General features: G+C 45.0%; 1 protein-coding gene across 6 annotated transcripts in view; it reads right to left on the minus strand.

Moving 5' to 3' along the window:
• The window catches only part of LOC311144663 (ubiquitin-associated protein 2-like), a 31,015-nt gene continuing 7,143 nt past the window's right edge, over positions 1-23,872 (minus strand). Inside the window, exons 6-27 of one of the 6 annotated variants that reach the window (XM_084180726.1) lie at positions 20,438-20,524; positions 16,153-16,210; positions 15,871-15,962; positions 15,420-15,475; positions 15,272-15,333; positions 14,691-14,880; positions 14,268-14,526; positions 13,414-13,694; positions 12,976-13,169; positions 12,652-12,880; positions 12,280-12,319; positions 12,010-12,139; positions 8,246-8,303; positions 7,892-8,066; positions 7,460-7,551; positions 7,248-7,298; positions 6,839-6,917; positions 2,515-2,847; positions 2,144-2,248; positions 1,824-1,897; positions 1,374-1,565; positions 1-769 (exon numbers count right to left, since the gene is read on the minus strand). In XM_084180726.1, the coding sequence (XP_084036852.1) occupies positions 677-769; positions 1,374-1,565; positions 1,824-1,897; positions 2,144-2,248; positions 2,515-2,847; positions 6,839-6,917; positions 7,248-7,298; positions 7,460-7,551; positions 7,892-8,066; positions 8,246-8,303; positions 12,010-12,139; positions 12,280-12,319; positions 12,652-12,880; positions 12,976-13,169; positions 13,414-13,694; positions 14,268-14,526; positions 14,691-14,880; positions 15,272-15,333; positions 15,420-15,475; positions 15,871-15,962; positions 16,153-16,210; positions 20,438-20,524 (2,930 nt within the window). In that variant the 3' untranslated portion in view covers positions 1-676. Of the gene's footprint in view, positions 770-1,373; positions 1,566-1,823; positions 1,898-2,143; positions 2,249-2,514; positions 2,848-6,838; positions 6,918-7,247; positions 7,299-7,459; positions 7,552-7,858; positions 8,067-8,245; positions 8,304-12,009; positions 12,140-12,279; positions 12,320-12,651; positions 12,881-12,975; positions 13,170-13,413; positions 13,695-14,252; positions 14,527-14,690; positions 14,881-15,271; positions 15,334-15,419; positions 15,476-15,870; positions 15,963-16,152; positions 16,211-20,437; positions 20,525-23,872 lie in introns of all 6 variants that reach the window. The other 5 variants (XM_084180723.1, XM_084180724.1, XM_084180722.1 and 2 more) reach the window with 5 other exon arrangements.

The raw sequence follows: 23,872 nt of genomic DNA on the forward strand, positions 1-23,872 counted from the left end.
TTACTGCTCAGAACTTTTATTTAGAGGTAAACGATGGTTAAAATTACATTAAAACATAATATTTGAATGGGCAAGTCTTTGAGGGGGACCGATGCGGGGAGGGCACAGAGGCGGCCCCCCTCTGCAGAAACAGAAAACAGCAAATGGGGGGGAAAGAGACCTACAGCTACAAAATTGAAATTGAGTTTTAAAAGATGGTCAAAAGGAGTGGGATTAGCTGGGTCACTCAGAGTTGTGTATAAAAAAGGAGAAAAATGCAGTTTGTTAATGTGGAAACCCTCCATCTGAGACGTCCTCATTTCATCAGTGCTAAAGCGCTCTCCTTTTCCATTTCTCTATAGGAGTACAGATTATTTGTTGTAACGTCTTCCTGCAGTTTTGAAAAAGTAAACAAAAACGTCCTTCAAAAATAAAATGCAGCAACCACATTTCTTGTTCTACCATTACATAAACAGTATTTATATATATATATATATATATATATAAATACATACACAAATATCTTACATGTACAACCAATTTGAAAAGGGAAAAGAAAGAAAAAGGTATAAGGACTTTGGGGGCGAGGGGAGTTGGAGGGTTATGTTTGGGTAGTGTGTTTATGTTTAGCTTCACACACAGAGAGCCTTTAGGATGGGGGTAGGACAGAATCCCCTAGGTGCCCCCACAGTGCCCTTCAGTTGGCCCAGTAAGGGCTGCCATAGCTGGACTTGTTGCCCTGGTTCTTCTGCTGCATGCTGCTGGACTGGTTGCGCTGACCCGGAACACCCTGCGGGGGCGGGGGGGGGGGTTAGAGAGAGCACACACACACCAGTCAATAGGCAGGTCTCCATTGACCCACGTTTATTAGACTAAAGCAATGTCGCAAAAAACATTAAACTTGACATGTGTAATGGAAACGGCAGCTATAGGAGACATTTTCTAAAGATCGACATTTTAATCCGTCCGACTGGTGGATTTTTCTTTTGTGATGGAAACAGTTTTTGGAGTAAATTCTGATTGCCGAATAATTTTGAATGTGTGTGGGGCACGTGATGTCATCATGTAACTATAAAGCTCCTTTGCACATTCAATTCTAAATGCCTACTGCTTGCTAAATAAATTTTTCAAATATAAAAATAATGTTTCTTTGCAGGACAAGGATTATCTTGACTTTCAAGAATGCCCGAAATGCGTCACCTTGCTTTTCTGTTTGGCTGGATGCAAGTTTCACCATCCAATAATTTCAGATCTAGGCTACAGAAGTGCAAGTTTCACCATGGAGGCAGTCCGCAGCACAGCTCCCCATAAGTCCATGCATATGGTGTTTATTAACAGCAAGTGGAGAATATAAGTCTATGGTGCTTATTAACAACAGGTTGAAGGGGTGTTACCTGTCCGTCTTGGGCGAGGTGATGGTGCAGCATCTGGGAGTGGGGCTGCTGATGGGCAGGCAGGATGTGGAGGAAGGGGGCTGGGGCGTAACCGGGGGCACCGCCGGGGTTCAGGGGGCCTGTGCCCCCCAGGGCAGACGGCAGGCTGAAGGGAGGGGGCGTTCCCGTGTGGAAGCCCTGCTTATCAAAAGACTGGGGTGGGGTGAGGGGACAGAGGTTGGAGAGGACCATTATATTATGTCATGTCTGAGTATAATCCTTAACTGTATCCTTATTTATGTTTCAATCCTGTGGTATGGAGGTTGTGTGCTCCTCGATCAGACAGCTTTGCTATTAACCACAATTAATCCAACTAGCCGTTTAAATTAAAATCTATTTGTTATTCTCAGACATGACTTAGCGGAAACTACTACACAGCAACAACTATACACCAAGTGTGGACTGACTCACCTGTGTCTTGCTGTACATTGAAGCACCCATTTCAGGCACCCCTCCACTGCTGCCCGAGCCGGACAAACCTGGAGCTGTGAGCGAGAGGACACAAACAACATGTCAGTTTGACACTGTGATGCGGCACGGTGCCAGTAGGCAATGTTCAACATTTCTAGTGAGGGAGTTCACCATTTCAAGAGTTAGTGGTGAGTGAGGGAGTATTTCTCAGTAGTGAGGGAAGTGTTTCAGAACAGTAGTAGTATATCACGGCGGATAACAGTGAAGGGGGGCGGGGAGGGGGGGGTGCGTCCTGGGGCAGCCGAGTTCAATGAGTGTACCTTTCCCTGGGCCGCTGCCAGCTGATTTGGCCTGTGACTGGGCAGAGCCTCCGTACCCTCCCTTACTGTACTCCCCCGCGTGGCCCTGAGACAGGTCGTCAAAAGCTGAGAGAGGAATGGAAGAGGACCAGGAGGACCGAGTGAAGTGGAGGGGGAGAGTAAAAAAGACAGCAGAGGAGGAAGGGGGAGAAAGAACCGAGAGAGAAGCAATAAGGTAACTGGCTAGAATAGCATGTGAACAGCGACTATATCCGGCAGAGGGGGACGGGACGGGAAGGGGGGACGGCATGCTCGCTAAGCAAGATCTCTCCCTCTCAGCCACGCACACAACAGACACACGGTCTGATTTCAGTTCATCCTCTTACACATACCTGTTCCATACGTGTGCTGGCCGTAGCTGGGCTGATGCTGTTGGTGGTACTGGCTGGAGGGGTTCCCCAGGCCCATGTTGGGCTGCTTGGCCGAGGCCGGAGGCACGAAGACGGTGGGGCCGTACTGGAAGGCGCTGGGCACCCCGGGCATGCCGGCGTAGTAGGGCAGGCCGGTGTAGCCGTAGCCCGGGGGCAGAGGGGGGTTGAGGAAGGCCTGGTTCTGGGTCGGCTGGCTCTGGCTCTGAGCCTGGGGGGGCTGTGAGGGGCCCTGTGAAAGGCTGGTGGGGGGAGCCGGGGATGACGAATCCCCTCGACCAAACTTGGTCGCTTCACCTAAACAAGAGAGAGGAGAGATGGTGATCGATATGACAACAGGCAAATGCATAGGAGGGAATGTGAGAGAGCCAAATGGGTCTATGTTCCTGTGAATTTATCTAGAATTATTTGTTTTAAGTGGGTTTCTTATGTGCAGTATTTTCAACTTTTAGTTTATTTGAAAGCTAATCAAGTACTGAATACAAAGATCTAGTTTTCTATACCGAAAACATTAAAACTAGCCTACCTCTCCAATCAACTAGCTAATTGTTTGGATTCTAATACTAGCCACGCTTCTCTTATCTCCTGAACAGAAGGCAAGACCAAAGATTAAGAAATGGCAGCAACTTTCCTCCACTACAAGTATTCCTCAGAAGTTGAATACTTTTTTTCAACAACCCTGTGCAAGGAGCTCAAGAACAGCCTTATGCAATACGGGATCTTATGGAAAACGTGCAGACGGCGAGGACGACGAGGCGGTAGGAAACTGATCAGCAAATTAAAGTCTATTGTGTGCACTGGCGATGCGAGCAGTACAACATGCACAACGGAGTTGGACAATACATTTTACATGCCAGTTCTGCAGGCTGACCCGCAGGCTATTGATGTCACCCAATCCAGTCCATAAAGAGCGCAAGAGCGCAATGGACCAACCAAAATGCAATGAATCCATTTCCACCAATGCCTCCACACGTTTTACGCTCCGCCTGGATACAAATACATTGAAAAGGCGTGCAGCCACGGCCGCGGTGGAGGCCTTGCTGTTTTATACAGAGACTGCTATATTTTAAACCCACTGATTGTTGCTGGTTTTCAGTCTTTTTAGTGCCTTTAAATGTAAACAACCAAAATCCGAATTAGTTTTTCCCCACAAAAGGGCTTTATTACAGACAGAAATACACCCCTCAGACGATCCCACAGGTGAAGAAGCTGGATGTGAAGGTCCTGGGCTGGCGTGGTTACATGTGGTGTGCGGTTGTGAGGCCAGTTGGATGTACTGCCAAATTCTCTGAAACGACGGAGGTGGCTTATGGTAGGGAAATAAACATTACATTCTCTGGCAACAGCTCTGTTGGACATTCCTGTAGTCAGCATGCCAATTGCATGCGCCCTCAAAACTTGAGACATCTGTGGCATTGTGTTGTGACAAAACTCTGCACATTTTAGAGTGGCCTTTTATCTTATAGTCCCCAGCACCTGTGTAATGATCATGCTGTTTAATCAAATTCTTGATATGCCACACCTGTCAGGTGGATGGATTATCTTGACAATGGAGAAATGCTCACTAATAGGGATGTAAACAATTTTGTGCACAATTTGAGAGAAATACATTTTTTGTACGCAAGGACATTTCTGGGATCTTTTTATTTTATTTCAGCTCATGAAACATGGGCCCAAGACGTTACATGTTGCGTTTCTATTGATGTTCAATATATTAACCTCTATGCCCCACCCTCGCCAACATTGGAATTTTGGGAGACTAACATCCATGTTGACTCACCCAAGTGCTCTATGGTTGCTGACTTGCTGGATTGTCTAAACCTTGTGCAACATGTAAATGTTCACACCCACAACCGTGGACACACATTGGACCTCATTATCACTGGTGATGTCCCTGACTTGGATGTCATCGAGCTAGGCGTCTCTGACCGCTCCAACTCCTCTGCACCAACCAAAGAGCACCATTAAATTCCTCAACCGGAGGAAACTCAATCCATTCTTCTTTCAGGAACACATCCAGCCCACCTTTGAGTCCGACTGCAATGAGCGGGCCCTTGATGACATGGTCAATCTGTATAACAGCACTCAGTTACACCCTGAACATTTTTGCCACTGAAAAAACATGTGAAGTAACATTCCAACGCTTGCCCCCTTGGTTCACTGACGAACTGCACAGAATGAAGACTCATGGCTGTAAGCTTGAGAGACATTGGAGCTAGGATGGCCTCACTGTCCACCTACTGGCCTATAAAGACCACCAGGCAAGCTACTCTGCTGCCTTAAAAGCAGCACGATCAACCTTCTACTCTGCCACGATTGACAATAACAAAAAGGTAACCGCAGAACCCTGTTTTCTACATATAGTCGCCTTTTCAACCCTGCAAACTCATTCTCTCTCGCATTTGACCAGTGACATCGCTTCTAAGATTCTTTCAAGACAAAGATTGACACCAGCATGACAATCATGGCCTCTAAGACTGCCCCTCACGTCAACAACTTCACAGAATTCACATCCGCTGTGCAGTCAATCATCTCTAAAATGAAGGTCACCACTTGCTCCCTTGACCCTATCACTACATCCCTTCTCAAAACCTGCTCATCTAGCCTGCTTATGTTTATCACCACCCTGATCAACAAGTCCCTGCTGACTGGAGAAGTACCCTCAATATTCAGAAAACAGCTGCAGTCACCGCGACTGAAGAAATCCAACCTTGCCCAGGACATCCTATTCAACTACAGGCCCATCTCCAACCTCCTCTTCCTATCAAGCGTACTGGAGAAAGTGGTTGCAAACCAGCTTTAATCGCATCTGTCATCTAATCAGTTGTACAAGGTTTTCCAGTCTGGCTTCCGACCCTTGCACAGCACCGAAACACAGGGGTTTAAAGCAACAACAAAAATCCCATGACAAACTTAAGTCTATCTCAGATCGATTGTCTGGGGCCAAGTTAACCTCCCCTTTCATGTAAGAAAGTCATAATCATCATGCTTTTAGGGAAAGAGGATAATTTTGTACAGTATTAAACAGAGTTTGACCAATTCCAGTCCCCTTGGTTAGGGGATCTGAGTTCCTCCCCCAGAATTGTTTTATGTAGGACTGAGAAGCTCCGTTCTGGCGACTTTTTAAAAGGACATTTTACTCCAAAAATGATGATAATAAATTGATGCTGACACCATCTAAAATATAATTTCTACCTCCAGAAATGGGCACAATAACATACTTGTAAAAATTTTGTTAAAATAATTTGTACATATTGGACCATGTGCATATAGCCTATGCATGGTCTATATTATCAGATGTGCCATTAGCAATAAGCATTATCACCTGTAGCCCAACTGATGAAGCATAGTGGCTATAAAATGTACATAGGCTGAAGCATGGGGTTTGTCCATTTGCATTTACCCCATTGGACACAACATCCTGATTATTATTAATTATTATATACATTATTCATTATTATTCACTTTAAAATATTACAATGTATGTCATTGCCCTTTTAAGAGGACATTGCCCATTTAAGAGCTCTGTTGTGCAGCTGCACCTAAAAACCATGCTTGAAACTCTGGTCGTAAAATGATGCCACATGCGCAACTGAAGGAGTAAAGAAATAAACGTGGTAGCAATGTAAAACTGGGATCCCCTCTAACAAAACGAATTTCAAAAGTGTTTTCCCGTGATTGTGTTATGAATTGTTGAGAATTGGACTGCTAGTCAGAATATGTTGACCTCCTATGGCTCTCGCAACTTGAATGCGCCTCAAGGAATATTTAGCTCGGATAGAACACGCAACAAGCCGACTAGGTAAATAGGTAAACTATTCTACTATGAGGTTGTCGGATTATGTTTTAATAACATTACATGGCAAAAATAGTAGAACTGGAAAGTTACATCCTGAGCGATAAAGTACATGTTTTGAATGACTTTACCAGCAGCTACAGTAGGCTTCACACCACTGTCTGAGGTGAGCGCTGCTATATAATATTTAATTCCCTTCATCTGAACATCGGATTGTCATCAACAATCATGCATGTCAGTTCAGTGCACATTTATTTGGGAATATATTTAGTAGAACAGACTGTCTGTATTAGGCTAAGTCACCTCCAAACCACTACTGCCCACCAGAAGTAAATCAAGCTTTAATTCTACTGTTAGTCAGAGGAGATGGGAGATTCAGTCATTGAGATAGTCCACATATTAAGATTCAGCTATGTGCTTGTAACCATCATCATCTCCATATTATGGTGCACACACAAGATTTGGTTCTGGCCTCCGAGATGAGTGCTTTACCTGAGTATGGATTGGTGGCTAGCCCATCTCTGCCAGGCATCGTTGCCGTTGTACCAGGGAATGTGACTCCGTAGTAGTCCTACAGAGAGATGGAGAAATACACCAGTTTAAACTAGAGACAGAAGGAGAGAAAACAGTAACATTACCAAATAAATCAGATTCAACACAGGAGATTCAGTCAATGAGGTAGTCCACATATTAGGATTCAGCTATGTGCTTGTAACCATCATGATCTCCATATTAAGACAGACACAATATTAAATCATTAACATGTATTTATGTCTGGGTCTACTAAAACTACATCTAAACCAGAGACCGTGCGAGAGTCCATCTGGGCAAACAGAAATGTGTGCTGCATTGCTCTTCATCGACGTAGTAAGTGATGTTCCATGTGTGAAAGGTCGCTCACCATAGGCAGACGAGACTGAAGCATCTGCAGGTCCTCATATCCATAGATCTGCTTTAGAGCAGGACAAAAGAACACAGGTCAGTTGATACAGTTCAACTGAAATAGTCAAAATATTCAACCACAACTCACTAAGCAAGAACCAATGGTATGAAAGAGGAGAGTGAGAAAGAGGGATGGCGGGCTAGAGAGAAAAAGAGGGGTAGCGTAGTTACCGGGTATGCAGGAAGCAGGCCTCCAGGGCCCATAATGTACTGATTGGCCAACAGAGGGGGCACTCCTTGGGCCAGGTTAGGGGGGGGTTTGCCTGTGGAACACAAGAAAGAGAGAGAAAGAGGAGTCAAAAACCACACTGGTCTATAATCAATGGTCAAATAAGCAGAGGGAGTAGGACAGCGTTTCCCAAACTCTGTCCTTGGGACCCCAAGGTGTGCATGTTTTGTTTTTTCTAACACCACACAGCTGATTCAAAATGTTCAAAACTTGATGATTAGTTGATTATTATAAATCAGCTGTGTAGTGCTAGGGCAAAAACCAATACGTGCACCCCTTGGGGTCCCTAGGACCGAGTCTGGGAAACCCTGGAATAGGACCATTAAGTGACCGTAACAAACCTATGTGTGACGGCAGGGTTCTCCTGGACTCACCCGAGGTGGTGGTCAGCAGAGGTTGGGCGGTGCGCCCGGCGGCTGAGAGGGCGGCGTTGCCGGTCAGACCAAGCGCTCCGGGGCCGTGCATCATGCCATTGGAGCTGCTAACAGCGGCGTTGATCGAAGGGCCCGAGGAGAAGGCGTGGAGACTGCTGCTCTCCTCACTGGTCATCTGTATGGTAGGGTGGAGGGAGAGAGTTAGCCTGACAGAACCTTAGCTTTATTGGTTGCCTTTTTCCTCTCCAGTGTCTCAGTGCTTATTTAAAGATCAGTCCCTCTGCGATCAACAACCAGACACACACCGTCTAGGACGTGTTTTACGTTAGCCCAAGAAGAAGAGGCTGTGCTTACCGTGAGGGAGGAGCTTGTAGAGAGGGCAGATCCTGACGAGTATGTACTGGTGACATGACTGGAGAGACAGCAGCAGAGAAACAGGTAATGTTACCAAATCATCTGATGCGTATTAACCCAATGAGTCCCACCGTAACGTGAGCGCGTTTTGGACTTCTAACCCCTTTAAACCCCCTAGAATCCCCCCCAAAAGCTGTCTGTTTAAGCTAGAGATATTGTTTTTGGCATTGGATGCATCTCAATCCACCACATCCTCCAATGTCGCACTGTGGCAGAGCTAGAGCGGTGTTTGTCTGACCATGAGACATCCCGAAAATCATTCTCACAAAATCTGTAGTGTCCGAACGGTTTGGAATACAAACTACTATGACCCCTCTATGGAAAGATGACTCTCACGAACACGATGTGTTCTCCGTTTTGCTCTACGACCCACACAAGCATCTTGGGACTCGTCTGAAGTCGGTACAGACGACCTGCCAACTTCTGTCTGTAGCGTCCGAACAGTTTGGGCTACACACTAATATGACCCCTCTGTGGAAAGGTGAGACTCTCACGAACAAGTCGGATTTTGCTCTAGGACGCCCACAGGCCCCACAAGACTCGTCTGAAGGTCCCCCGGTACCAGGTTATTTATTTTTTCATGAACAGAAGTATATATGGAGACTGTTTAGTACCAAAAAGAGGTTAAATACATGTTTTTTTTTTAAAAATACATATGTTTCCTGATCTTTTTTTATATCTCAGACATAGGACAGACACTTCAGAACAAACTTCCTTTTGATTCTTTATTTTTTTGTTGGGGGGGGGACGGGACGGGACTATCTGTTCCATGTAGTGAATCTGTTATTTAATGAGTTTGTATGGGCTAGTAGTAGTAAGCCCAAACAAAAATGCTAATCCAATAATTTGTTAATATTTTCTTTGGTACTTCAAGAGTTCTTAAAATTCAAATAGCTAAATTATTGGTATGACCTTAAAGCAATTCCATATACAGTGGGGGAAAAAAGTATTTAGTCAGCCACCAATTGTGCATGTTCTCCCACTTAAAAAGATGAGAGGCCTGTAATTTTCATCATAGGTACACGTCAACTATGACAGACAAAATGAGAAAAAGATTTCCAGAAAATCACATTGTAGGATTTTTAATGAATTTATTTGCAAATTATGGTGGAAAATAAGTATTTGGTCAATAACAAAAGTTTCTCAATACTTTGTTATATACCCTTTGTTGGCAATGACACAGGTCAAACGTTTTCTGTAAGTCTTCACAAGGTTTTCACACACTGTTGCTGGTATTTTGGCCCATTCCTCCATGCAGATCTCCTCTAGAGCAGTGATGTTTTGGGGCTGTCGCTGGGCAACACGGACTTTCAACTCCCTCCAAAGATTTTCTATGGGGTTGAGATCTGGAGACTGGCTAGGCCACTCCAGGACCTTGAAATGCTTCTTACGAAGCCACTCCTTCGTTGCCCGGGCGGTGTGTTTGGGATCATTGTCATGCTGAAAGACCCAGCCACGTTTCATCTTCAATGCCCTTGCTGATGGAAGGAGGTTTTCACTCAAAATCTCACGATACATGGCCCCATTCATTCTTTCCTTTACACGGATCAGTCGTCCTGGTCCCTTTGCAGAAAAACAGCCCCAAAGCATGATGTTTCCACCCCCATGCTTCACAGTAGGTATGGTGTTCTTTGGATGCAACTCAGCATTCTTTGTCCTCCAAACACGACGAGTTGAGTTTTTACCAAAAAGTTATATTTTGGTTTCATCTGACCATATGACATTCTCCCAATCCTCTTCTGGATCATCCAAATGCACTCTAGCAAACTTCAGACGGGCCTGGACATGTACTGGCTTAAGCAGGGGGACACGTCTGGCATTGCAGGATTTGAGTCCCTGGCGGCGTAGTGTGTTACTGATGGTAGGCTGTTACTTTGGTCCCAACTCTCTGCAGGTCATTCACTAGGTCCCCCCGTGTGGTTCTGGGATTTTTGCTCACCGTTCTTGTGATCATTTTGACCCCACGGGGTGAGATCTTGCGTGGAGCCCCAGATCGAGGGAGATTATCAGTGGTCTTGTATGTCTTCCATTTCCTAATAATTGCTCCCACAGTTGATTTCTTCAAACCAAGCTGCTTACCTATTGCAGATTCAGTCTTCCCAGCCTGGTGCAGGTCTACAATTTTGTTTCTGGTGTCCTTTGACAGCTCTTTGGTCTTGGCCATAGTGGAGTTTGGAGTGTGACTGTTTGAGGTTGTGGACAGGTGTCTTTTATACTGATAACAAGTTCAAACAGGTGCCATTAATACAGGTAACGAGTGGAGGACAGAGGAGCCTCTTAAATAAGAAGTTACAGGTCTGTGAGAGCCAGAAATCTTGCTTGTTTGTAGGTGACCAAATGCTTATTTTCCACCATAATTTGCAAATAAATTAATAAAAAATCCTACAATGTGATTTTCTGGATTTTTTTTCCTCAATTTGTCTGTCATAGTTGACGTGTACCTATGATGAAAATTACAGGCCTCTCTCATCTTTTTAAGTGGGAGAACTTGCACAATTGGTGGCTGACTAAATACTTTTTTCCCCCACTGTAGCTTGGTAGGCTTAGACAGGGCTTAGTATGTAGAGAGTTAAACACTGTGTTTGAGCTACACCCTTTTGGGTTGTACCATTGGATTCGTCCATTTCTTCTGCATCCGTAGATACCATTAGTCTGTGTGATTAACATTTACATTTTAGTCATTTAGCAGACGCTCTTATCCAGAGCGACTTACAGTTAGTGAGTGCATACATTATTTTTTGTATTTTTCATACTGGCCCCCCGTGGGAATCGAACCCACAACCCTGGCGTTGCAAACGGGGGCTGAGCTAGAGCAGTGTTTGTAAGACAATGACAGATCCCAAAGGGGCCCGGGTCTTTTTTTCCCAAAAATGTCTGTAAAGTCCAAATGGTTTGAGCTAAGAACTATTAAAAGCCATCTATGAAAAGCTGAGACTTTCACGAACATGCACAGGTTTTGCTCTATGACCCTAACAAGCTATACAAGAGTCGTTAGAAGGTAAGGGGTTCTTCTAGATAGATCATGGTCCCCTGTAGCTCAGGGTTGTGGGTTCATTTCCCACGTGGGGCCAGTATGAAAAATGTATGCACTCACTAACTGTAAGTCGCTCTGGATAAGAGCGTCTGCTAAATGACTAAAATGTGAAATGTAAATCATAGGAAATCCCAGGATATAGTGTATATAATACTGTGATAAGCAAACAGTTTCTATCACAAACGCCAAACCGTTGTCACTGACTAGTTGGATATTAATTTCCCAGTGAGCAAACAACTTCTGTACTTACAGCATTCATTTTTATCAGGTTTTTGCTTTGGTGGACTGTACTTTTCCAATTGACATTTGTCAATAAAACTCATGAAAGCAACTATTTATGTCAAATTGTGTGTTCTACTTGTAGCCCTGGTTGTCCTGAAAATAAAATGGTAAAACACTTCATTGTGAGGCTAAATATAAGGGCTGGACATGCAGATAAATGAAAAGCCGATTTTTGCTGGGGTCTCGGGACTGATAGGGTTAAAAGGGTTTAACCAACCGATAATGACTTCAATTCTACTGAGTCAACATGGGAGATTCAGTCATTGAGGTAGTCCAAATATTAAGATTCAGCTATGTACCTCCTAAAAAATAAAGATTCCGCTATGTACTTGTAAACATAATTATCACCATTATCATGAGAATGACTGGGGGAGAGTGATGGGCTTACCTGCTGAGGGATGGCAGGGGGGCGGAGTGGGAGGGCGTGGGGGCCGGGGAGGGAACATGGTGGACGGGGCCACTTTCACTGCTCATGGGCGGCGACTCTGGCTTTTGGGTACGAGAGGCCAATGACGTTGCTGAGAAAGAAGAGGAGAGAGACGGACAGATAAGCAAGCATGCTGGACTCGTTTTTTTTGTCTTAAACATCAACTAAGAACACCTTTTCCTTCAAAAGGGGTTTCTGTTTTGTCAACCACAAATTCTCCTGGGTACTTACAGTCCTGTGGGCCCTGTGTCCTCATGCCACAATAGCCATTCTGTGAAAGAAGACATTGACACTCAGTGGGCCATCTGATTTCACTAACAATGATACGTCCTGTATCAGTGGTCACAAGCCTTTTGAAAGGGTGTTCTTGGGCATATAGCGCTGTTACAGTAAAGCTCTAGTCATCTTAAAATCACGCTTAGGGTCTTCAAAATGTCCATTGACAATAGGAGATTCAGTCATTGAGGTATTCCACATAAGAATCAGATATGTGCTTGTAACCATCATTATCTCCATATTTACAAGTGACAGGAGGAGTAGTCTTAAATCGAGTCAGAGAGTGTGTGTTGACCACACCTGAAAAGTGAAGTGTGGGTGACTCACGGTGAGAGGGGAGGAGGGGGCGTCTTTGCTCTGGGAGTAGCCTAGGTGCGAGGGCATGCTCCGCGGAGGGCCACTGTCCACTCTGCTAGCCGAGGGGTTGGAGGAGGGTGGGGCGGCGCAGGGGAGACCCAGGGAGGGAGAGGGCGTGGCACAGGGCAAGCCCAGAGACGGGGAGGGGAAACTGGGGTCCGACACCAGAGGCATGGATGGCGAGCTGCCCAGGGGCTCACTGCAACAGAGGGAAGAGTTAGTGTGAGACAAGTTCACCTTGGCCTCTACGCCCATACAACAGTGAGACTATTTATGCCAAAAATAAAAACACACCTGACAGATCCAGGTTTTGAGAACAAGCTACTCTGGGGCTGAGGTACGGCTGTGGAGGCCGGCTCCCTGGCAGGCTCAGCCTGGTGGCCCATGTCAGTCACACTGGGCTCCGAGCCAAAGTCCAGAGCCCCAAACTGCACGTTGAGACCAGACACGTCTGCCGAGCCTGGCATCTCCACAGCCGACGAGGGGATCTGAAGAGAGAAAGCAAGGGATGGATAAAGAAAGAGGGTGAGGGAAATTTACGCACGAAATCACATCAATGTACATCTGCTATTCACAGTGTGATTAATGATCACACTTTCAGACCCAATGTGTAAGAGCATGCAAAGTTACTCACTACTTGTAGATGTTTACAATTAGAGAAACAAACACTCCTTTTATGTACCCTCTAAGTGAGCATGCAGCCTCTATTTCCACACACACACATTTCCTAACCTTGGAGGGAGGTGGTACTCTGCGTCTCTGGGTCTTGATCTGCCTCTGTTGGGGTTCAGCCATGGGGGCCTGGTGGTCGAGAGCCAGCTTGACACCGGGGGAAGGCCCATCTCTGGGAGGCGGGGGCCCGGCGTCGTAGTGGCCGTGGCCTGGGGGAGTGGGGACCGAGGGGGGAAGAGACAGAGGCTCTGCCTTGGGCAGAGAGCTCTGCTGGGCCTGCTGCTGCCGCTGGGCCAGTTGGCTGAGGACAGCGGACGGCTCCGGCTGCATCTTCAGATCCACTGGAGAAGACAGAGACCGACAGAGGGGTTAATGGTGGTATTGGGAGTACAGTAAATACATGTATGAAGAATATTGTGCCAGGATGGCTGTTGGTCCCAATTGACTCCCTTATCCTTCCCCTTCAATGTTTGCTCCACCACCACTATACTGCTTACACCTATCCAGACTCGTCAGATCTGCAAACATCGAATGGGTTAGGACCCAGGGGATGGGACTAAGGAGTGAATAAGGACCAGCTATGTGTGGCAGCATTTACAATAGAACACTGACTTAAGGTTCTTGGTGTACCCTGATGCTTCTCCCCCCCACTGGGTCACCATTAGATCTCAATAGACTATTTAGATTTGGGGGGGGGGGGGGGTAGAAAGAGATGTTGAACAGAGTGATAATGTGTTGGGGAAAGAATGCAATTTGAGGACGGAAGGAGATTCAGTCAGCGGTAGTCCACATGTTAAGTTTCAGCTATGTGCTTGTAACCATCATCTCCTCTTCGACAAGCCGATACAGACAAGCAATGACGTACCCACACTTGAAACTTGATTTCCGGGTGATAGTACCTGTGTGTGTCTTACATTGAGAGGTTGGAACTGGGCCATTCTCCACTCTTGGGGCCTTGAATTCGCTGGCGGAAATGGGGGAGGGGACTTCAACTGCAGGTGGACCGGATTCTTTGGCGACACAGCCATTGCCCGTGGTGACCAGCTGCTGATTGGGCCGCGGGGCGAGCCGGGGCCCGTTGAGCTGCTCTGGTATCCTGACCTCATCTTGGGCCGGCTTGGGCCCACTCAGAGCCCCAAAACCAGAGCCCAGGACTGAGGACTGACGTGGGGGCTGGGGGGGGGGGAGAGAGTGAGAGTTGATAATGTGTCTGTCTGAAAGCATGTACGGATGTCTAAATTCACTTGAGAGCATATTACTAGTGTGCATGTATAAGCATTTAAGAATATGAATGTGTGTAACCATGTTATGGGCATGCGTGTGGCTGGCTGCCTCACCAGGGCGGCGTGGGCGTAGCTGTTGGCGGCGGCGCTGGCGTAGCTGTGTGTGGCAGTGCGAGTGCCATTGTGATGGGAGTTGGTGAACACCAGGCTATGGCCTCCCAGGCCCTCGACGGCAGGGGGCTCCATGCCACCCAGCTCCGCTTCCACAACGCCCGCCTTGGGCAGCAGCAAGGCCAAGCCCACACTACAGAGGGGGGATAAGAAAGTCAACCAGCAGAGTTTACAATGGGGCACTGAATGCAGAGTTTAGTGTTGTACCCTGATACTGCTTCTTTTTCCCAGCATTTATATCTATCTCAATGAGAAGTTGAGCAGAGTGAGAATGTAATGGAAAAATAATGTAGTTACAGGACGGAAGGAGATTCAGAGATTGAGGTAGTCCACATATTAGGATTCAGCTATGTGCTTGTAACCATCATTATCTCCATCATTTGAAATGCCGGTACAGAGAAACACTCGCATACCAACCCCAGCCAATGTAATTAGTGCTATCAGAGAGAGCCAACAGAGGTACTCGAGTATTTAATGGGTGTAAAGTGTGCTTTACTGTGTGAGAATTAGATTGGAGCCCTTACTTGTGTCCAGGTGTGATGTGGTTTGCAGGAGCAGAGGCAGTGAACACTTTGGTTTCAGACAGCTGTTGATAAAAACAGAAACATCAGGAAGAGAACCTTTGTTGTATGTCCCCACTGGAATATAAAGTCAAAAGTGGCAATCACTCACATCCTCATTCCAGTCTTCTGCAGCCCAGTCTTCTAAGTTGCCTCTCCATGTTCCTCCTACGAGGGTAGGGGACAGTAGGGGTATATAAGGTAAACACGTCTTCATGCCTACTCTGGCCAACAGAGCTCAGTCAGCACAATAAAAGCTGGGTTGTGTTCATTAGGACACCTCCTAGAGAAAACGTATCACAACGGAAAACGAAAAAAGGAGTTTCTTATTGGACAAAACTAACCTAGTCCTTTTCAGTTTTCTTCCCGGCGGTGCCTAATGAACACAGCCCAAGTTGAGGCCAAACGTCACAGCTCCAACTGTGGCCAGTGCTGCACCACCACTACTACTACACTTTAAAGCTCTAAAACATACAACTTGAAAAGGAGTGGGCCTACATTTCCCACCTCAGGGAAACCCATTTGGCCATCTAAAATCAACTGGCATGCTTGAAAGGTCTAACCTGTTCCATCTCCACCGTCGCTCCCCTCCGTTTCCCAGGTTTCCTGGCGAGACGCGCCAGAGTTGGCATTGTAGTCAGCGGGGTTGAAGATTCTGAGGTGAAGAGAGGTTGTTTAGGGGTTCATCTATGTCTAATCATTATAGCCATTATTCTGCAATGCTACGATACAGTGAAACAGCCACCTACACACACACTAAAGACCTCCTGGATACTGGGCTGAACAGACATGAACAGAGGGAGAAAATGGGTGGCTCTCCTCATGTGTGGTTTTTCCCAACTCACCCCATCCCCTGAGAGGAGAACCGGTTCCCACCAGCTGCTCTTCCGCGACCCGCCAAACCTAAGGACACACACAGAAACACGTCTGACCTCTGCTGCAAGACACACAAACCTCTGTCTAATAATCACACGTGATGTTTGTGAGTTTTAAAAACAGACATACGTTTTCCGCACACACGTCTGATATCTGTTGCTTCAAACACACAAGCATAGGTTAGAGGGGGGCATGTTAATATGGGTGAGTTACACGTGTAGACTGCTAGAGAATTTTGAACAGATTGAAAGCCTAACATTACTTGCTTATCAGAAATGAGTGTCTAGACTTCAGCTTGACAACGGTGACACCATTTGACAGGCTTTAGATCAGTATTCGAGGGCTGGCTTAGCCTAGACAGTTTAAGTTAAGACATATGACAAATACATTTAGAGACTGCCATCACAGGCACTCCTGACCCCACCCTCACACTATGCACGTCTGTCTTTGACTGTCCCAACAAAAACACCCCCCCCTGGCTAGTCCCACCGCCCACCCGCTCCCTAGCAGCTGCAGGACACAGTACATTCCACACGTTGTATGGCACTTGTGGTAATTGCTGGGTGACACAAATAGACACATTGCCAACTAAAACTCTACACCCACCCCACTAGATGCCCAAATGCCCACTTTACATTCCATTTTGGGTACACAAGGGCACGGTAGAGTATAAAGGATGGGTTTAGCACAACTCTGATCAGGGAGGGTTATTGTGGAGGCTATTGTAGCAAACAGCATAGTAAAGTGGAATGTTATTGTGGGGCACACGGGTCTCTAAATTGCGACTATTTTGGTAGCACATGCTCCAAAATATTTTGCTGTACAACCTGCACCAGTGTGCAGAGAAAAGTAAATCACCCAGAATAATTGTTATGACTAGGCTTCGCTGTACAGATAAAGTATCCTAGAGAAAGGTGCCGGTCATGGTTGCACCATTAACAATCAAAACAGATTGATTCTAGGCCAAACCGTTCAAAAGATTTGACCCAAATAACCAGTGCTACATTTCTTTCTTTCCATCAAACATTGGCGGGCCACATTTATACATCCATGTCGCGGGCAGTTCTAAAACTAGGTCTACTCGCAAGCCGTTAATCATTTGTTTACACCTTGTTCAGTTATCTAGCTAACAACCCGGTAACTTTACCTAAACATTTAAGGGCACAGAAATAAAAGGGACAGCTTCTTCAGGAGATCAATGACCATAGCAACTAATGAATGAGACTGACTGATCTCTTGCATGTCGTCACAAACTTTTTTAAAGAGTGTGTACAATTTTCTATGTAATGCAAGGCTACAGACTGGTGAGGGCGCAAAAAAGGGTGACATTTTGCGCACGGAAACATGCTAGAACTGCGGCTATTTTCAGAATGAGGTCGTCACAAGCCCAACATTTTCACTAACAATGTGATACTAGGCCAAGTATCGCGATACAGACCACAAGTCATTAACGTTTCGAGGCTGACGTTTGGCAACTCGAACCTTCAGCTCCCTCCACAGACATTCTATGGGATTAAGGTCTGGAGCCTGGCTAGGACACTCCAGGACCTTAATGTGCTTCTTCTTGAGCCACTCCGTTGTTGCTTTGGCCGTGTGTTTTGGGTCATTGTCATGCTGGAATACCCATCCACGACCCATTTTCAATGCCCTGGCTGAGGGAAGGAGGTTCTCACCCAAGATTTGACGGTACATGGCCCCGTCCATCGTCCCTTTGATGCGGTGAAGTTGTCCTGTCCCCTTAGCAGAAAAACACCCCCAAAGCATAATGTTTGCACCTACATGTTTGACGGTGGAGATGGTGTTCTTGGGGTCATAGGCAGCATTCCTCCTCCTCCAAACACGGCGAGTTGAGTTGATGCCAAAGAGCTCGATATTGGTCTCATCTTTCACTCAGTTCTCCTCTGAATCATTCAGATGTTCACTGGCAAACTTCAGACGGCCCTGTATATGTGCTTTCTCGAGCAGGGGGACCTTGCGGGCGCTGCAGGATTTCAGTCCTTCACGGCGTAGTGTGTTACCAATTGTTTTCTTGGTGACTATGGTCCCAACTGCCTTGAGATCATTGACAAGATCCTCCCGTGTAGTTCTCAGCTTGGCCATGGTGGAGAGTTTGGAATCTGATTGATTGAATGCTCCTGTGGACAGGTGTCTTTTATACAGGTAACAAACTGAGATTAGGAGCACTCCCTTTAAGAGTGTGCTCCTAATCTCAGCTCGTTACCTGTATAAAAGACACCTGGGAGCCAGAAATCTTTCTGATTGAGAGGGGGTCAAATACTTATTTCCCTCATTAAAATGCAAATCAATTTATAACATTTTTGACATGCGTTTTTCTGGATTTCTTTGTTGTTATTCTGTCTCTCACTGTTCAAATAAACCTACCATTAAAATGATAGACTGATCATTTCTTTGTCATTGGGCAAACATACAAAATCAGCAGGGGATCAAATACTTTTTCCCTCACTGTAGCTTACTTTTCAGATAACTTTACACAGCCTCCACACACCCATTCTCTCCCACACACACAACTCCTAAAAGCTGGCCATCAAAAATAATTTAAGGAACACCAGAAAAATATTGATTTCAGATTTGGCTTAGAACTACATTTAGGCATATGCATCCTACCTTGGTGTGTCCAAACTTTTGACTGGTACTGTACATACACACACACACACAACACTACCAGTCAAACCTACTCATTCAACGGTTTTTCTTTATTTTTGACTATTTTTTACATTGTAGAATAATAGTGAAGACATCAAAACTATGAAATAACACAAATGGAATCATGTAGTAACCAAAAAAGTGTTCACCAAAACGAAATATATTTTATATTAGAGATTCATCAAAGTAGCCACCCTTTGCCTTGATGACAGCTTTGCACACTCTTGGCATTCTCTCAACCAGCTTCATGAGGTAGTCACCTGGAATGCATTTCAATTAACCGGTGTGACTTCTTAAAAGTTAATTTGTGGAATTTATTTCCTTCTTAAAGCGTTTGAGCCAATCAGTTGTGTTGTGACAAGGTAGGGGGGGAATACAGAAGATGGCCTTTTACCAAATAGGGCTAAGTCCATATTATGGTAAGAATAGCTCAAATAAGCAAAGAGAAACGATAGTCCATCATTACTTTAAGACATGAAGGTCAGTCAATACGGAACATTTCAAGAACTTTGAACGTTTCTTCAAGTGCAGTCGCAAAAACCATCAAGCGCTATGATGAAACTGGCTCTCATGAGGACTGCCACAAGAACGGAAGACCTAGAGTTACCTCTGCTGCAGAGGATAAGTTCATTAGAGTTACCAGCCTCAGAAATTGCAGCCCAAATAAATGCTTCACAGAGTTCAAGTAACAGACACATCTCAACATCAACTGTTCAGAGGAGACTGTGTGAATCAGGCCTTCATGTCAAATTGCTGCAAAGAAACCACTACTAAAGGACAGCAATGAGAAGATAACTAGCTTGGCCCAAGAAACACGAGCAATGGACATTAGACCAGTGGAATTTTGTCCTTTGGTCTGGAGTCCAAATTTTAGATTTTTGGTTCCAACCGTCGTGTGAAGGAAAAGCAGCCAACAAGTGCTCAGCATGTGGGAACTCCTTCAAGACGGTTGGAAAAGCATTCCAGGTGAAGCTGGTTGAGAGAATGCCAAGAGTGTGCAAAGCTGTCATCAAGGCAAAGGGTGGCTATTTGAAGAATCTCAAATATAAAATATATTTTGATTTGTTTAACACTTATTTGGTTACTACATGATTCCATATGTGTTACTTCATAGTTTTGATGTATTCACTATTACTCTACAATGCAGAAAATAGTAAAAGAAAAACCCTTGAATGAGTAGGTGTTCTAAAACTTTTGACCGGTAGTGTATATATTTTAATTTCTGGTGCTCCTAAATTGTATGTTGTGCTCCTAACTTTAAAGTTGAGAGCACCAGCGATTTTTTATTTAAATTTTTTAGGGCCCTGGGGGCACAGTATGGAGGCTGCTCAGGGTGTGGCATGGTACAACAAAGCTTGGTGGGACGTGGTGGGGTATATTGATGGTAGTAACATAGTAGAAAGGGCAAACATACAACTGATTTCACGAGGTGCAGGCAGACGGTACAGAACACTTAGGAAAAAGAATGTTTGTCACACTGTAAAGCTCCCGATGCAATGGATGTATCAAATAACCAACATTTAATGAAATCAATTGCATCAAAGCTATAGAATGTGGTTACATTATTTTCTTAGTACCAGTAACACTCACCTCTGCCAGCAACGCCCCTCCCCCTGCGACCACGGTCGGCCCCTCTATCTCCAGGACCCATTTCAAACACATTCTCCTCTGACCGCACTGAAAGATGAGGCAAAAAGAGAAACAACTACATACGTCAACACACTTGCAAACACACACAAAGAGGGGATTTAACACATACACTGAGTTTACAAAGCATTAGGAACACCTCTTTCCATGACAAACTGACTTGGTGAAAGCTATGATCCTTTACTGATGTTACCTGTTAAATCCACTTCAAAAATCAGTGTAGATGAAGGGGAAGAGAGCTTAAAGACTGATTTTTAAGCCTCAAGACATTTGAGACATGGATTGTGTATGTGTGCCATTCAGAGGTTGAATGGGCAAGACAAAATATTTAAGTGCCTTTGAACAGGGTATGGTAGTAGGTGCCAGGCGCACCGGTTTGCATGTGTCAAAAACTGCAACGCTGCTGGGTTTTTCAAGCTCAACAGTTTCCAGTGTGTATCAAGAATGGTCCACCATCTAAAGTACATCCAGCCAACTTGATAACTGTGGGAAGCATTGGAGTCAACATGGGCCAGCATCCCTGTGGAACGCTTTCAACACCTTGTAGAGCCCATGCCCTGACGAATTGAGGCTGTTCTGAGGGCAATAGGGTGTGCAACTCTTAGGAAGGTGTTCACATCTCTCCCCTCTGTGTCCCTAGGGCTGTGGCGGTCATGAAACTCTGTCAGCTATATGCTGACAGATGGCAAATGACTGCCGGTCTCAGTAATTGACCGTTAAAACAAACACATTAAGCATCTCCGGCTTCCACGCATAGGCTAAATCCATACACTATAGGCTACATCTACATACCATCACAATAAATCCATTATTTACTTTAGGCAGGCCTTAAGAAACATTATGAAGTATTTTCCCCCCCAGAAGAACAGAATTTCATATTCTGAGTCAGCCTGAGTTGCTGACCTTGCGTCTAGGGTGTGGTCTAGTTAATTTATAGCAGACAAGATATGCATTATTTTATATATGATTTTATAGTTATGACTATAAGTCAACATAAAGCTGAATAAAATAGAAAGGATATTTCTCAAAAGATTGCCAAGGGAGTGCGCACATTGAGCGGCTATTCTGTGTGGTGTAAAAAGTGTATTTGAAACAGGTCCTATACGCTTACTTTATAATTATTTTGCAACTTTAGTTGTGATAAAGCGTAGAATGTCTTAGAAATCTAAATATGGGCTGCATGATGCGACTCAATGGATGATTTGAAAAAAGTCGCAAAGGCTTTCGCTCGGTTTCTTGCCTAGACCGCACACGCAGTCATTAGTCTCATTCACATGTGATAATATTCTTCTCACCCATCAGACTATTCTCAATTTAATATTGTCTTTACATATTATACTAAATAATATGTGTGTGTGAAATTGGTTTCCATTTAGAATGGGCCATTATCAGGGCATGCCAATCGTATGCACCAACATGGTAATAGCATATAGAAGTGTAAGCAAGCATTGAGGACGACTGAAGACAAGGAAAATAACGCTATAGAGGATGATTTGCAGAAGGACTAAGAATTGGTTTGAAAAAAAGGGGGCCTCCTCTGTCGTTTGGAACTGGTTTGGCTTTAAGACATCCCACCTCGACCAACAAACAGTACTGTGGAAGTTGTGTCGACGCATTGTGCTAGCCAAAAGGTGGAAACACCAGCAATCTTTTCCACCACCTGAAAACCCTGCGTGCGCGAATATGAAGAATCTACCAGAATGCATGCAACAAACCCCCAGAGCAAGTCCCAAGACATCTTCAAGCCAGAGACGCACTCAGCTATCACTCGAATAATCATTTGTTAGTGGTACTCCCTATGACAAGAAGAGCAAGAAGTGGAATGAGATAACGAGCACAATTACGTATCACATAGCGAAAGACATGGAACCAATTCAAACTGTGGAGACAGAATGTTTCAGAAAGTTGATTCGAACTCTAGACCCAAGAAACGAGATCCTGAGCCGTAAATACTTCAGCAAAACATGTCTGCCAGAACTCTACACAGAATGTCGGGACAGAGATGCCAACGAAATCCGTAACGCTGCATTCTTCTCTACCACTGCCGACTTATGGTCAAGCCTGACCACAGAGCCATACATTAGCCTTACGGTTCATTACATTGACGACAACTGGAAGCTGCAAACCAAATGCCTTCAGACCTCTCATTTCCCAGACGACCACACCAGAGAATAATTGCAGCTGGGCTGAGGGAGGCACTTTCATCCTGGGGCTTGAAAGAGTCGCGTCAAGTATGTATGACTACCGACAGCGGATCAAACATGGTCAAAGCACTGGAGCTGAACAAATGGACAAGACTAGGGTGTTTCAGACACAGGCTACACATAGCATTTGGTAAGTTTCAACGTCCAAAACACAGAGATAGGTAGAAAAATAGTGCAACTTAAAAACCACATAAAATGCAGAATAACTATTGTATTCCTTATCTCCTCTGTTTCAAGTTATAGCTGACTACACTGCCTGATCCTTCGTATTCGTTAAGCCGAATATATACAGCTCCGCAAATCTATAATATTTGTAAATGGGTGCAATATCCAAACATTATATGATCACATTGCTTTTATTTATAATTGATACATTAGCCTATGGTTTCAATATATGAATCTATCCTCTCTTTCAATAATAAATAGCCTACTCAATAAATTATCCTGTTTTCTAAAGCAACATAGCTCTCTTAAATCACAACAGTTGTATGTAAATCTATAGATGGATTACATTGTAATCATGTCCAGTGTCCATGCTGTAAATTGTTGTAATTACAGCAGATGCAATGTTATTTCTATTGAATAATTGTGATTTATATGTAATTCCTTTTCACCTTTTTATTTTTCAGAGAGTAGTGTCCAAAACGAACCTCGGGTTTCCCAGACCACAGGAGTGTGCAAGAAAGTGGTCAGCACATTTTCCTATAGTTGGAAGAAGCAGAAGGCCCTGACAAGTGCACAGGATAAACTGAGCCTGCCCCTCCACAAGCTCATCACGGAATCCCCGACAAGGTGGGGATCTCGACTGCAGATAATGGAAAGAGTCCTGGAGCAGGAAAAGGCCATCACACAAGACCTAGCAGCAGACACAAAAACATGGCACCTTGCACCCTCCTGGACAGACATTGAGGTCTTTGAATCTATCACGGTAGCACTTCAGCCCCTCCAGGATTTCACAGATGCCCTGTCAGGAGAGACATATGTGAGTGTGTCCTATCTGAAGCCGGTCCTCCATTTGTTCAAGACGGAGGTTCTGAAATCAAATGAGGGCGAAGCCAAACTGACCGGAGAGATTAAGATGAGGGTCCTCAATTACCTGAATGACAAATACACCGACCCTGAAACAGATGCGCTGCTCACCATGGCTACCTTTCTGGACCCAAGGTTCAAGACC

This window comes from Coregonus lavaretus (genome assembly GCF_964263955.1).
Source record: "Coregonus lavaretus genome assembly, chromosome: 17".
In the NCBI taxonomy this organism is placed as follows: Eukaryota; Metazoa; Chordata; class Actinopteri; order Salmoniformes; family Salmonidae; genus Coregonus; species Coregonus lavaretus.